We start from the raw sequence: 16,138 nt of genomic DNA, 5'->3' as shown, positions 1-16,138 counted from the left end.
TTGCAAAAGGTTCCACTTCTTAGACCTGTCTAGTACTGGTCTGGGGTCACCTCAAAAGCAGGACACTCTGCAATGAGTCCACACATCTTGAGGCATTGATAATCTGTCAGAGCAGTGCTTAGGAGTGATGGAGGAGTAGACGTGCTACTCTCGCAGTGGTTAAGGTACACAAATAGAGGTACTGAAACTGCAGTTTACCCAAACTCAAGCCAATTAACAAAAAACTTTATTGTATTCAATATAGCACCACACAAAAGATACACTGTGCTTTGTGTTGCCTTTAAGAAACATGCCAGAGTACTTTCAAACTAGAAAAAAACTAATGTAAGAAGCTTTCTTGTTCGTCAGCAGAGCTTACTGTTTGCTGTTTAAAGAAGCCACTCTGAAAGAACCACAGCTTTTGTACATAATGCTTTAAGGGCCTTCCAGGCAGATTTAAGTGGTTTTGCCTTACCCATTAGTTCTCTTTCATCCTCTGGGGTTTAAGCTTTGTTAAAAAAACCAACTACTCATTTAGTTCATGGTGCTTTCAGGAAAAGCATTAATTCCAGAAATCTTACCAGCAGATCCAACTGACAACATACTAGCCAGCTGCTAAATTCTGTTTCTTGAAAAAGTAACAGAATTTTGACCAACGGTAACCATGTGAATTGGGCTCTATGAATCAACCTCAGGCAAAATGATAAAGACTTGGAATCAGCTCTTAAATCTGTCTTGGGCTCAAGAGTAAACAAGGAGTAGGTATTTGATAAAAGTTACAGATTAATTGCATCATAGAAAAAAGATGGGTGACTTTGAAAGGTCATTTAGTCCATCTCATCTTTCAGTACAGATTGTTATGCTGTAACAGCTTAAAATTATTTCCAATATAAGACGCTTCATAACAACGAAGCTGGACCTAGATGAATCTTTAAGGTCCCTTCCAACCCAAATTATTCTAATCTAAAGTATTTATTGGTCCCTCACATTGCGAGCTTGTTTCTTAGCCTGAATTGTTCAGATTAAGTTCTATACATTAGCTGTTACACTACTACACTTATATTAAATTGCCTTTTTTTACCCTTTTTTCTAAGTGAGGTGATCTGGGAGTATTTCTGTTTTGCCTGAATATGGAACACAGAGATCTTTCACAACACCCTTTATTTGATGCATCTTGCAGTTAGAGGAAGGCCAGCTTGCATAAAGGGAACCTTAGCAAGTCAACAATAGTAAGAGAGCCACAGTTAAACAAAAGTGTGGTGTGGACCCAGTGCTAATGCATACGGAGAGAATACTGAAAAACTTCTAGGCTTCGAGCTTCACTGACTCCAGTATGGAACGTGCTTCTTTATACTCTTCAGCTTCTTCCAATTCTTTTTCATTCTCCTGGAATCAAAAACAAAATTTTTTAATACTTTGAAAATAACTGACATGGAATTAAATTTAAGAAGGTAACTCAAAAAAAACCCAACTGGTAGCTAAAGACAAGGAGAAGACTGAGGTACCCAAAGTTTTTTTTCCTCACTCTTCACTGTCAATCTCTCTTCCCACACCTCTCAAGTGGACAGACCACAAGATGGGGACTGAGGGAGCAAAGTCCCTCCCACTGCAAGAGAAGATCAGGTTTGAGACAACCTGGAGAACCTGAACATACGTAAGTCTATGGGATCAGACAAGATGCTTCTCAGAGTCCTGAAAGAATTGGGTGATGTAATTGTGAAGCCACCTCCATTATAGTTGAAGAGTTATGGCATTTGTCCCTACTGACTGGAGAAAGAGAAACACTACAGTCATTTTAAAAAAGGGCAGATTCTTAGAACTACTGACCTTTCAGCCTCACCTCTGTGCCTGGGAAGATGACGGAACAGATCCTCCTAGAACCTGTGCTAAGACTTGTAGAAGACAGGGACGTGACTGTAGACAGCTAGCAAGCCTTCACCAAGGGCAAATCCTGCCTGACCAACCCAGTGGCCTTCTGTGATGGAGTGAGAAAAAACAAACAGCTACGGATGTCTCTATTTGGACTTCTGTGACATGTATCTGTACTTCCACACCACCTCTCTGTACTTCTGCCTTTGATGTGGCCCCCTACAACATCCTCTCTAAATTGGAGAGATATAGATGTGATGGGTAGACTGTTCAGTGGATGAGGATTTGGCTGAGTGGTCACATCCAGAGGGTAGTGGTTAACATCTTAGTGCCCAGATGGAGACTGGTGACAAGTGCTGTCCCTCGGGAATCTGTGTTGGGACCAGCACTGTTTCATGACTTCATCAGTGACATAGCAGTGAGATCAAGTGTACTCTCAGCAAGTTTGCAGACAAACCTAAGCTGAGTGGTAGGTGCAGCTGACACACCCGAGGGATGGGATGCCATCCAGATGGCCCTGGACAAGCTTGAGAAGTGGGCCCGTGTGAACCTCAGGAAGTCCAATAAGATCCAGGGCAAGGTCCTGCACCTGGGTCCGGGCAACTCCCAGTAACAACACAGGCTGGGGGAGGATGGGATAGAGAGCAGCCCTGCGATAAGAGCTTTGGGGTACTGCTGGATCACAAAACTGGACATGAGCCAGCAATGTGCACTCACAGCACAGAAAGCCGACTGGACCCTGGCTGCACCAATAGCAACATGGCCAGAGGGTTAAGGACGGGGATTCTGCCCCTCTGCGCCTCTCTGGTGAGACCCCACCTGCAGTGCTGTGTCCAGCTCTAGGGTCCTCAGCACAGGAAAGACAAGGACCTGTTGAGGTGGAGTCCAGAGGAGGGCCACAAGAATGATCAGAGCACCAGAGCACCTCTTCTGTAAGGGAATGCTGACAAAGTTGGAGTTGTTCAGTGTGGAGATGGCCCTGGAGAGACCTTATTGCAGCCTTTCACTACTCAAAAGGGACTTGAAAGACAGGGATAAGCCTTTTAGCAGGGCCTGTTGTGATAGGACAATGGGTAATGGTTTTAAACTAAAGGAGGGTAGATTCAGGCTAGATACAAGGAAGGAATTTTGGTAGATGTCTCACCCCTGGGAACAATCAAGGTCAGTCTGGATGGGGCTCTGAGCAATCTGATCTAGTTGAAAATGTTCCTGTTCATTACAGGAGGGTTGGACTAGATTACCTTTAAAGGTCCCTTCCAACCCGAACCATTCTATGTTTCTATGAAACAAGGGATGTATCACTATTGAAAACACTAGTTCTACATGAGTCAGAGCACAGTTTCTTTTGTCCTGCTTAAGGTCCAGGATGATGGCTGTTATGTGTGAGAGACATCTATGCATACCTTTATTGTATTCTGTAAAATGCTTAAAACCAGGGACACTATAACTGGACAACAGACATCAGAACAAGAGTACCCTTATGATAATGATTTAAGCAGACTAACAGTTGAAAAAAACATTACCTTCTTTTTTTTCCCCCCCAAAACAGCAAACTACCTGAGGATAAGACACCTTGATTTTTCCTTTGAGGAGGGATTTGCATTTTAGCCACCAAAGATAGCTGAGGCTTAATTTAGGGTATGTATTTTTAGCTTCACAGTAGCTGAATACTTGATGAGAAGGAAGGTAGTTTTTAAATTAAGCATAATGATTTAACTAGTAAATAGTTTCAGTGAATCTGTTTGTACGAGATACTATTTATTTTTGCAGGTATGCCTACCTTAAAAATATGGCACTAATGCTCACCTCGCTAATAAAACATAAAGAAGGCAGTACTCATCAAGGACTCACCTCAATTGTTCTTTGTCTGTATCATAATATAAGTAGTAAGCAAAGTATTTTGACTGTCATATCATTACAAGCATATTATACACACCTACACTAGCTACAAAACTACCTAAAGTAGGTGAACTATTTCTTACGATCCTTTAATTAGTACAGGACTTCAGAGGCTATTCTAGCAGTGCAACATTTAAGTGTATATTTAATGTACATTCCACTAAAACCAGTTTCTAATATACTAACATACAAAGTTTTCATAAACTGAAGAAAGGTCTGAAGAGACAGTTACCTGAATGAAATATTGGTATGTTACAGGACGCCAGTCTTGGGACTCATAAAAAAATAATTCTTCAGTCTAGTTCTAATAAGCTGCAGTTGCACCACAGACAAACACGTTTATCCAAGTTCATCAAGGAGCAGCAGCATTTCTTGATCAGTGGGTTATGGTAATATACTTACTAGTAGCTGAGTAAGATCTGCATGTGCAACTTCTAATCTGCGTTGGCAGTCTGGAATCATCATTCGTGACTCTTGTAAGAGCTCAATCTGTCAAAATTAAAAGCCAATATAGTGAGAATGTATTCCAGATATGAACAGTATTATTTAAGATAAGTCTTTGCTCTGAAAAATTGGAAGTCCAGTCATCATTTAGGAACTTCAGAACAGTTGTGCCTATTTTATGAATAGCTGTTTGTGTGTTTTTTTGTTGTGAGTTTGTGTTGTTTTAATTTTGCTTTAATTAAAAGATACTCAGCATAATTACTTAAATGTAAAGCTTACAGGACACTTCCATTTACTTTGTGCTTAATTAAGGTATTAAGTACAAGACAATATTTGGAATAATTTTCCCTCAGAAAAAAAGTACTGCCTGGTAAACTTTCCACACAGCGTTTGTTAAAAAGGCTATTTAAAACAAACTTTCTCCTGCTGTCATGAAGCAGCCTCATCCAAAATGGGATCAGCTGGTTATATAAATATCTCCTGCATCTTTTGGGTAATAAAGAAAAACAGTGTTCAGGTAATACCACATAGAGATAATTACTGCATGAAAAAAGTTATTGAGTTATTGATCACATTGTGTGCACACTGCAGGAGGCTCTGACTGAAAGACAAAGGTAAAGAAAAATGAAAAGCAAAGACCAGCAGGCTCATATTTTTGATGCTTATCATGCATAAAAAGTTATTACTTATCCTTGTTCTTCATTTTAGGAGAAAGATTATTCTCACCATGCACTTTGAACAAAATTACCAAACTGGCACCCCACTGAATCCGAACATCCCGCCTCCTCCTACAGAAAACAACTTCAAATTTGAACAAGGTAACATTTATTTCATGGAACATTTCTGGATCTGAAATCCAACCATTGAGAAGAAAAGGTGTGCAAAGTTGTTCAGTAGTGTTAAATCTACTTAGAAAGGAAAATCTGTTAGATATTTAAATATGAGATCTCTTCCATGCATTCCAGATAACCTGCAACAGAAGGAAGTTCCTTTAAATGGCTTACTTCGTTCTTATCTTGTATTTTTCTTTCAGTATTCATGCTGCTGTACCACATGGACATTGTAAAAGGGAAGAAAATACGTAACTAAGAATGTATTAAAGCATATGAGAAGGCCTTATGTAGTAAGACACTATCACCATGTTTTCACGTGTCACGTATTTAAGTTCGTAGTTCAAGTCATTTTTGACAGAAGGAGTTTAAAACCTTTCTGTCTTCAGAAGATCTGGGGCAAAATGTTCCTAGTGAGGCAAAGGTGGGTGACAAAGGTTTAAAAAAAACCCACAAAAGAGTAGTTCAGAGTAAAGTTACACAAATGTCTTCAACCCACCACATTTCTAGTCATCTTTCAGGATTGGAGCTCATGTCTGTCATCTTTCAAAAGAAAGAACTTTCCTAACTCAGATGTGATGGCGCTCAGTAACTACTGGGCCTATTTACTACATGGGATGCAGATTTTTTTTTGTCACCTGGATCTGACATTAAAGGAATGGTGCGCACAATGCACTAACAGTGACCTTCAGTCTGTCTTCCTTAAGTTCCCAATTGCAGTGTCAGAAAAAACAGATGCCAGCATATGTATCTGCCTACCACCTACTTAAGCAGAAGGGCACCAAAACTAAAATCTGACTTTGCATGTTCAAAGTAAGCACAAAGGCTAAAGAGAACTCTATGACAAACTGCTGAGAAGGTAGTGCCCAATAAAAGCAACTTTCATTTTTACCAAGTCCAACAATGAAAGTTCAAAGCTACTATTTTAACTTTAGGCAGATCAGAACTACTCACATGAAGATTGTATCTCTACTTTTTGGATCATTAAAGCAATTAACCAATTTTTTTACAATTTATGAATGCAAATAAACATTACTGTGAATTAGTGTTGATACCAAGTATTCTGCAACAGCAAGTATACATGTCATGCTGAGCAAAAATAACACGGACAACAGTTTTATCAGCTTCTAAAAGATGGAAGCAACAAAGAGATACGCAAATCCACAAATAATATGAAAACAAGAAGAAAACCTCTGCAGGGCTCTCTTGTCTTTCCTTTATCTTGGGGCAGTCTAATAAACTGCTGGGTCACAAGGTATAGTAATTATACTGTTTTATATGACAAGACTGATGTCCTCAACCCAACAGGCTTAAAAACTTGATGAATGTGAACAAGTCGTATTTGTACCAAATATATACAGAAACATGAATATTAATGACTTTAAATACTGCCTCATAATCACTTGCCCTTTGACCGTGGCACAGATAATTGTAACATCATGGATCTGCTCAGAGATGGTAGAGGAAGACAGACATACAAATAATCCAGTTTGCTAAGAAAAGTACCAATGGTTTGAAGTACTTCTCACCAGAAATTTTGTAAAGCACCTGGAATCCCTTGACTGATTGCAGACATATCTGATGGAAGAACAGAGACTCAAAAGAAAAAAGGCCATCTGTAAGTATCTTGAACACTAATGGTTCTAAAATAAATAACCCTACGAAGGAGATATTGAAGCACAACATAAACAGTCATGCTGAAGCTATTCATTAGCTAATGAACATATTTGTAACTTAAATCCACAGTATGGTATTACTTCTCACCTCACTGGTTACCAGAGAATATAAAGCACAATGTGCTGCTTGAGGATGGAGGCATGGGGACATAGGGAGCAGGACAACATAGGTAATGTAGGAGAAATCAGTGCACAGGGAAGGCAGGAACTCAGTAGACATGGCATTAAGGTGATTATGGAGGTGATCCACCCCCCCAAAAATAACCCAAACTGCAGGAAATCAAGTTTTATTAGTTCTACTTCCTTTAAAGCTTTCAACTTGTTTTATTTTCAGGTAGCAGATGCAAAAGGAGCTTAAGCTACCCACAAATACAGGACACCAGAGCATACTGCAGTCCACTGTACACGAGTTGTCAAACATATTGCTCAAAATGCCTCTGAAGGAGCACAAAGAAAATCTTGCAGTAAAGAACTGGAGAACATAGTTTTGTTACTATTGTGCTTGAGTATTTCAAGAACTGAAATGGCCATGTCCCAACAACAAACTACCTACCATTTGTAACAAGTAAGCTGGAGAAGAAAATCCTTTACATCTAATGCCTCAGTATTTCAAATGACCTTTCTCTGCAGCTCCTCTCAGATGAGAGCTGATCCTGTTTTCCCTAAAGCAAATTACTTTAGGACATAAAAGGCAGAAAGGTTCCTTTGGTCTCTTTGGAAAATCGTTTGTCACTGGCTGTTTTCCACTTGTGTACAACTGTCAGGTTTTCTTGATTGTCAGCAGCAGAGGGTGGAGGGAGAATACCACAAGACCTGAAGCTAAAAAATGGAGATACTTTTCAGAAGATAGAAGCAAAACTTCATGTCCTCCACTGAAAAGTGTCATTAAATACACTATCATAAATTAGAGGTATTTTCCTTTAAAATTAACTTACAAGGATGATAATGGAATTATCATTACAGAAATTCATCATTTAATCAGCAGGCAACACATCTGCTTTCAGCAACTTGAAATTCTACCTGAATGGATCCATGTTGATGCAAGTATAAACCTCACCCTCTAAACAGGTAGTAAACATCTGAATGAAGAGGTTTCTTTGGGAGTAGCATAAAAAATCCATGCTGACAAAAGCCAGACTTGCTTTTGCAACAAGAATGGCTCAACCTTGTTAGAATAAGCAGCCAAATTTTCTCTCTGTGCCTTGCAACTTTTTGTGGGAAACAACAGGACCTTTTTTAATGGCTGTAGTTTGACAGGGCAAGATGGAATGTACCTGTTTCACAAGGGCACTGGAACCTTCAGGAACAAGCTGGCCAACTTGGTTAAGAGGGCTTTAAACTTAAGGACTTCTGGAGCGGGGTGTGAAATGGCAAAGTATGTGCCATCCATCCAACAGGGAAACAGGTCAGGGCACAATGAGCGCTCCTCAGCCCTGCAACAAGATGAGAAGCAGAAGGCTGATGGCTCTGTGGGAGTGTCAAATGAGGGAGAATCCTCTTGCACCTGTCCAGGGAACCCCATCTACTCAACTAAGCCCCTATGTTGCCTGTTCACAAAGGCACACAGCCTGGGGAATACGCAGGAGGAACTCGAGATGTGGGTGTGGAGGCAGGACCTTGATCTCACTGCAGTTACAGTGATATAGTGGGACAGCTCCAATAGCTGGAATGGGACAGATGGGGGCAGAAAAGTCAAGTACAGAAGAGCCCTAGAACACAGGAAGAGTGAGCCCAACTGTGGTGGTTTGACCGTGGCTGGATGCCAGGTGCCCCCCATGCCGCTCTACCATCCCCCTCCTCAGCAAGCCAGGGAAGGGGAGAAAATAAGATGGGAGTCTCGTGGGTTGAGATAACAGCAGTTTAGTAAAGAAGCAGCAAAGCTGCGCGCGCGGGAAGCAAAGCAAAAGCAGATAAAGCTGTTACTCTCTACTTCCCATCAGCAGCGATGTCCAATCACCTCCTGAGAAGCAGGGCCTCGGCCTCGGTAAGCATTAACGGTTGCTTTTGCAAGGCCAAAAATGAATCTTGCCCCCTTTCCTGCTCCTCTCCCCCGGTTTATATTGCTGAGCTGGTGTCATAAGGTATGGAATATCTCCTTGGTCAGCCTGGGTCAGCTGTCCTGGCCATGGTCCCTCCCAAGATTGTGCCCACCCACAGCTATTTGGTGAAGGTGGGGGAAGAAACGCTGGAGGGACAGCCCTGATGCAGTAATCATAACATTGATGTGCTATCAATACCAACAGTAAGCACAGCACTGCAAGAGCTGCTGTGGAAAAAAATCACTACCATCCCAGACCCACTACACCAACCGAAGAAGAAATTCATCATGGCAGGCTTTTTCTACCATAGAAATGTTGCCATACTATCATTACTCCAAATACTGTATTAATTGAATTTTGAGCATAAAGTGCAAAATCCAAAAGGTACTTAGACCTGCCTAGATAAAAAGGAAAATAGCCTTTGGAAAATCTAAAGGAAAAGGGAAAAAAATCACAGCAACTATTTTTCATCATTTGGTCTCTAGGCAATAAATTCAAATTTTTAAAGTATTTTTAATACCAGGTGTATGTTAGGAATACTATCCTGTAATCAGTAGACAGAACTCCAAGTTGCTAGCTTTTAAGGAAACAAACTGTGCTTGCTAAGGATACTATCCAATTACATTAGGCAAAGCATTGGACTAGCATTTCCACCTCTTTACCTAAGCAACTAGAGACAAGAGTTCAGATTATTAAGCAAAGATCACCTATTATTAGGGGAAAAAAAAAAATTAAAACACTGGAGAGAAAACCATTTTTCATCTAATCTCACTGTACTTTATTGGTGAGGAAAACAGATCTTTGTTTTAACCAATTAGGTGAGGGGTGGAAAGAGCTAAAACTGTAAAAAGCCAACTGAACCTACTGGAATTTTTTTTTGAGACTAAATAGACATTAAAAAATGAAAAAGTTAACAGCACATTACAATATTTCTTTCAGCAAGAACTCCTTCAGGAATAAGAATAGCAGCAAACTCTCAGCTTCCCTAATAATTTCCCAAAGCAGTATACATAATTTTCAAATGTATTTCTTTTTAGCTGTGTCAGGGGATACTCTACCTTTCACTCAACAAAGCAAGACAAATACTGTGTGCTTTTCACTAATACTTGTAAAAATGTATGTATCCATAAGATGACGTGCAGATTGATGTGAAGTCTTTCGCATTTTTAATTCATCTGGAAATTATATTACTCAAAAAGTAATTTGGAATGGTATGATAACTTTTTTTTAAAATGAAAATTTACCATTTATCAGTAAAAATGCTTAGTTATCAAACCCCCCAGAGTAAATCCCCCTAAAAACCAAGAAAGAGTAGCTATCCCAGGCTTTTCCTACACTCACAAGCTTCAAGACAAAATCATTAGCTGGGAAAGGATGTTCATTTATGCACAAGACATATCAAAAACAACCAGAGAAATAAAGAAATTACTGGTTGCTATTATTAGTCTGCACTCATGAGTGATTACAGTGAAAAGTTTTATTACAGATAAAGTCTTATGAAGCTCTATGTAAAGTCTTCATATATTTAGAATTGTTACAACTGTGTAGAAACTCAGGCTTCATTACAAAAAAATCCACATGGAGGTACAATTGCACTATTTGCTGGTACCATTCAGGGCCTTTCACGACCTTCTATGGAAACCATATGCAGAATTTATCACCAGTGGAATACATTAAAAAAAAAAGGTATAAAAACCAGTTCAACTTTTACCATTTTTGTTTTCACTGCAGTGAAAGTCTCATGGTTGACAGTAATGTGATTTTGAGATATTGTTGGGTTTTTTTTTTTTGCCATTTGGCTCAAATTAATTGTTACAAGCCCTAGACTGTAAATTTCTCCTCTGCCTTTTTTAGGCAAAACCCAAATACCTCTGCTACCTAGCTGATAGCAGAGAGATGGGTTTTTTGTTGTCCAAGTTTTGGTTTTGCTTTTAAATAGGCTATAAGTTACCAAAAAACGAAGACCTGTAATGCTAGAGATGCTTTCCCTGTGGTTTACAACCTACAACAAGCAGTTCTCTCCCAGCTCAGATTCTGCTGAAGTACAGGAGCTGAGACACAGCAACCAGTGCAAATACAACTTCCACCTGGGACAATGATGACAAATGAGTGTTACAGGTGAAAAGCAGGTGTGGGCTGTTTGGGGATGAGGCACCCTGTTCAATGAGTGAAAGCTCTGGCTTTCTTGGAAGCACAGTATTACCATGGTGAGAGGTGTGGGACACTAATACTAATCAAACTGGGGACCCAAGGCAGCAGAGCTCTGCTCAGGTGTGAAGCTCAAAGGAAAGCACTGTAAGGGTAGATAATAAAACTTGAGCTGATTAACGTATCACACATATGCAATGGCCTGTTTTGCTCTTTACTGTTGAAGGACTGCAGGTACCGTTGTTCCAGTTCTGAAATCCATTGCTGGCACTTGTGCAAAGGTTAGGGCAGATGGGGGAGCGGGAAGTGAACTATCCTAGGTTACTGTGACAACAAGATAAAACACACTTGAGACTCTACATACTCAGGTGGGAGGAAGGAAACTATCCTGAGTTACTGTAACAAAGTCTTCTGAGGTACTACAACAGGGTCTTCAGATTATAATCTTGATCAGCGTATAACAGCACTGCCAGAAAACTGTTTCTCAGATATGGATTCTGCTCCTCATTACATAAGTCTCCGTGGACAGTGCAGGTGAAGGCTGGTCTTTAACAACTGCTAGTTCATCATTGCCTGAGCGAGAGATCAGTTCACAGCAACTACAAGCTGCACCTCTGAATAAGGGGTTAGGAGAAAAATACTAAGTCAAACACTAACTGTTGTTCCACAGAGGCACTGATCCCTTCTCACCAACCAGACACACCCTGAAGTCTACATATGCTGTCAGAAGGCACTATTAATTTTGAAGTAAAATTTCCTGTAGTCATTTATCTACTGTTAAACTGTATGTTTTACTGCTGAGTTGTAACTAGAAAGCTAGATGAGAACAGTAGTACATTAAGAGGTAAGTAATGATTTTAAGCTTCTTAAGCTTAGTGTGTAACATTTCATTTCACAGCAGAAGTTCACAGCCTCTGCTGTTTTTAACTTTGATGATATCTCGCAGGTCACTGTGGAAATACCACAGTGCAGTCAAATAATCTGATGAATGGGGGACACTAAAAATGGGAATTGTGTTCATTAGTTCTTGTTAGAACCAGCGGATCTTCAGAAAGACCACTATTTTGTAGGATCTTAGAGTCTCAGTCTGTGGTGAGGCATAAAACAGCTCAGCTCTATAAAGACAATTCTTTATTTGTATACAAATTCTTTACTTGTTATTTATTTCCTATGGCATAATGAAAGCAAGGCAAGACATACACACATAAACTGCAATCTGAACTTAATAAAAAAAGTTGGTTTAGCTTGTTCTAAAAGGGCTTTCTCCTATCTTATTTTCATTATTTTTTATATTTGAGTTTTGTTTAACATATTATTCCATTGCCTAAAAATAAAGATGGGAGAACAGTAGGATCTAAGATGAGGCCATCAGACTACTGAAACAAGTTAAAACAATTTTAATTTACAGTTTCAGTTTCTGTGAAGGTTTAAGAAAAAATGTCTCGGAAATGCTTGGGGAAAAAAACCATAGAAAATAACATACTCAGCTGAAAGAATACAAAAGCCACAAACTCAGACATGCCACACTTCTGTAAAGAACAAACATGTATCTCCCAAACCCAGGCCTTATCCCAGCGAGAGAAACTTGACACTCCTCCTCCTCCTTCTTCCAAAAGACTGTGTACAAACTGTCTGCAACACTGTCCTTTGTGGATACCAGCAAAGAAAACTTTAATTATACTGTTAATAGCAAAGAAGGGTTTTATAAAACAAGTTTTAGGATCGTTTACCTGTTTCTTAATTCCATAATCATCACATGCTTCAGCTTTCATTTTTTCAATCTTTTCTTCTTGCTGTTTTGCTTCTTTTTCATACATAACTTTTTCTTTTGCCAATCTGCAATTAAACCAAGTGATTTTGTCAATCCAGTTCCATGACAATAGAAGGTTACATCGTTAATAAAAAAAACACACCCCAAAAGCTGCAGCTCTATAACACAGTACATGGTTTCATAAAAAAGGCTCTTAACCATTGCAAAAACTGCATCTAGGAACTGCTGAACTTAGCTATAGTGATTCTTATGACAGTAATTTAAATTTAAAATATTTTTAAAGGATCTGTGTGCTCTTATCCATTTAAAATATCCTAAAATAGCTATATGTTGGTATTTCACTTCAAATACGTAAAAGTTAAGCTGCCTTGTAGATATGGATGGCTGCTAATAAAGACAGTAGCACAGAGAAGAAAGCTATCTCGAAGGAGTTTTCACATCACAGGTAGTCAAACCAAATAATATTAAGACATCTGCAAAGACAACATCATTATCATCTTTTAGATCAGCATTTGCCAGATCCAAGTTCTGACAGTTCTGCAAGGGACCTGTATTGGCTGTTGTAGTCATATCGTCTTTCCTATTTGTTACCAAATAACACCACTGCACCCGCACTGTTAGATGAATAATGATAGATATTTTTCTTAATAATAACTTTTAAAAAAATTATCACATGTAAGTGAAAAGAAACAGTACTTTCAGATTCACAGATCCCAGAACTAATTTTCCCTGATCACTATATATCATGCTAGTAAATGCATTATTCCCCATACTAGTTTTCATACAAAATAATGAAAATAAAATTTCCAAATTACAGAGTCTTTTATTCCATTGAGTATTCTCTCCATTTAACTTGATGCTGGCTATAGACAAAAGTAACAGTTCCGTAATTTACATTACAGTAATTTTCTTTAGGGTCTATCTTTCACAGGAAAAGACTCCAGATTTTAATCTTAATAATACATCCATACTTGAGAGAGGGATGCCTTTTGCCAACAAGCATATACTCAAGAGTTACATAAAAAATTTAGAAGGACAGAGGGTAGATAGCCTAGTCTGATGCCCTAAAGGAAATTCTACATTGCAATCCCATTATCAAACTTTGTCATTACTGCAATTTTGTTGTTGCATCTCTCACTTTTAACTATATTCGTTAGGTATAAGTTGGATTACATAAAGACAGATCTGAACCAAAATGTCCTTCAGAATCCGGTAACAACTTTTGATCAGCTAATTCAGTACCAAAAAACATTGAAGTGTTACTGCCAACCTGAAAGAATGCCAAAGAAGATTCTTCTCCAAACAAGAACGAGCACCAAGTCTTTCAGGAGGACTTAACAGCAAGAAGAATGTAAGATCCAAGAAACAACGAATATATTACACAAATAAAAAGAGAATAAATGAAGTCCTACTAGAAAGCTTCATGGTCCCATTAGTGCATGAGAGCAAAATAATTCCTAGTTTGTCAGAGTTTAGCGCCCTCTTAGATGTGCTGAGCATGGAGAGAACGGCACTGGGGGTAACAAGAACCTTTTGTGAAGTTGCCACAAAAACATCATTGCAGTAATATCTTGACAAAAATTCTAGAGAGAATATACTGATACTGCAACAGCAGGAACTCTCCCTGCTTTAGTTGGAGTTTGCATCAACAAAATTTGTTTGGCTGAAATAGTCTTGTTCTGTGGGTCCACAGCAATTGATCTATGTTGAGCTGTGGCAATACTTGTTTCAGCCCTCACTCAACCAACCATCAGAGGGCTGTCAGCCTTATAAAGAAGTTTCCACAGCAGGTAGATCATGTACTATAGGTACATTGTCTAGGCTACTTTCTTCAAGTCATCCAAGTACTACATGAGAAGTAGTAGTGGGGAAAGACAGCAGAATAATTACTAGTAATAAAGACACTAAATCAGCTGCAATTCCAACTAGTGGAACTAGCTCCAGTATTAGCATCAGCAAACATTGATTTAATAGAGGATGAGTTAATTGTTTGATTAAGGTTACTTGAGTTACTTGATTTAATTCCAGAAAGTATTATTTGCTTTGCTATTTTTAGGTTCCAAAAAAAGTTAATTTTAATCAACCTATGAGAAAGATGATTTTTTTTTTAATGAGGACAGTGAATTCCCTTGAGGAGCAGGGGGAAAAAGATATGATTAAACATAACTTTTAAGTTGATTCACTTACTGAAGTGTGTATGGCACTGAAACTAAAGGCAACTTGCATCTCTAAACCCAGTGTTTTAAATTATTTTAATTTTTAGCTAAAATGGAAGGCACAATGTTTGTCATTACTTTTCACAGCTACATCTCCCTCTAAGTACACTAGCTTTTCAAACTGCTATTCAAGTTTGCTTACCTTTATTAAACAAGAAAGGACTGCATGTTCTGGCCTAGTTCAGAACTAAATTTAGCTTGATTTTTTTGCCTACCCTTCTCACATCTGGATACTCAAAAATAGCATCCATATTTATCTATTTCTATAGTAATTGTACATTTTGGAAGCAGAAATGGAAACATTCTGCCTTCAAGAAAAAGGAAACATACAATAAATACCAAAAATACACAACCACTTCTGTGACAAATTTTCCACTGCATTTCGTTCAGTAATCAGAATTGTCCAATTTAACATTTCATTTATCATTCATAAGACTGGGATGCTGATGTTTAATGCTATTAAGAAGTTTTGATTTGAAAACATCTCCTGTACTAGATCCTTCCTCTAGATGTTATGAAGCTATTTCTACTGAATATGTAGCTTGGGGAGATGCCAAATTAAATCAATAGCTTGTTTTCAAAAGGAAAGTGAAAACTCATCATGGAGGAATAGTACTTCTTAATCATCTCTAAAAGTGTTGGCTACACAAAAATGCCCACATTACTTTGTTCCTTTCTTCCTCCTTCACCCTTTGACTACCTAGAAACAATAATCTGAGTTGGGTTTGGTTTTTTGTGTCTGTGGTTGGCTTTTTGCGGTTTTTTTTTTTGTTTTTTTTTTTTTTAACTTGCTAACCCAGAACATTAAAATGGATACTGAATCACAGTCCTAAGAAGTAGCTGATCACACATAGTAAACAGAGTAAGAATAGCTCAGTAGGTACCAGAAAAAGAGATGATAATTTGTTGCATTTTAAATATGAGTCACTTATAGGTGAAAAAAGCCTGTAACCATAAAAACCACAGAGGGTGTAACTTTAGCCCAGGTTGTACAAGGTCATAAGAAATACCAGCTACAGTAACTTTAACTTTTATCTGAAAGAATCAACCCTATCCACAAAAAACTCTCAAGGAACTAATGTATGTTACTTATTAGAATACTTGTATACTACACACACACACATATACATACGTAAGATATATATAACTTGTATATTACACAAATGTGTGTGATAAGTCTTTATTCTAAAATAGCTTCCAAAATATGTTCTTGCTTTTAAACAATCTGCCACCTGGTACTTCTATCAGTTATCTATATTTCAGCTAC

General features: G+C 38.4%; 1 protein-coding gene across 1 annotated transcript in view; it reads right to left on the bottom strand.

The window, feature by feature from the left end:
* Positions 1 to 204: 204 nt before the first annotated feature.
* The window catches only part of TBCA (tubulin folding cofactor A), a 29,031-nt gene continuing 13,097 nt past the window's right edge, over positions 205 to 16,138 (bottom strand). Inside the window, exons 2-4 of the mRNA XM_062019406.1 lie at positions 12,615 to 12,720; positions 4,150 to 4,236; positions 205 to 1,365 (exon numbers count right to left, since the gene is read on the bottom strand). Coding sequence (XP_061875390.1) covers positions 1,285 to 1,365; positions 4,150 to 4,236; positions 12,615 to 12,720 — 274 coding nt within the window. The 3' untranslated portion in view covers positions 205 to 1,284. The remainder of the gene's footprint in view (positions 1,366 to 4,149; positions 4,237 to 12,614; positions 12,721 to 16,138) is intronic.

The sequence above is a fragment of the Colius striatus genome, chromosome Z (genome assembly GCF_028858725.1).
Source record: "Colius striatus isolate bColStr4 chromosome Z, bColStr4.1.hap1, whole genome shotgun sequence".
Taxonomy (NCBI): Eukaryota; Metazoa; Chordata; class Aves; order Coliiformes; family Coliidae; genus Colius; species Colius striatus.
Note: the sequence above shows the minus strand (reverse complement) of the source record. Positions and strands in the feature narration are given on the sequence as shown.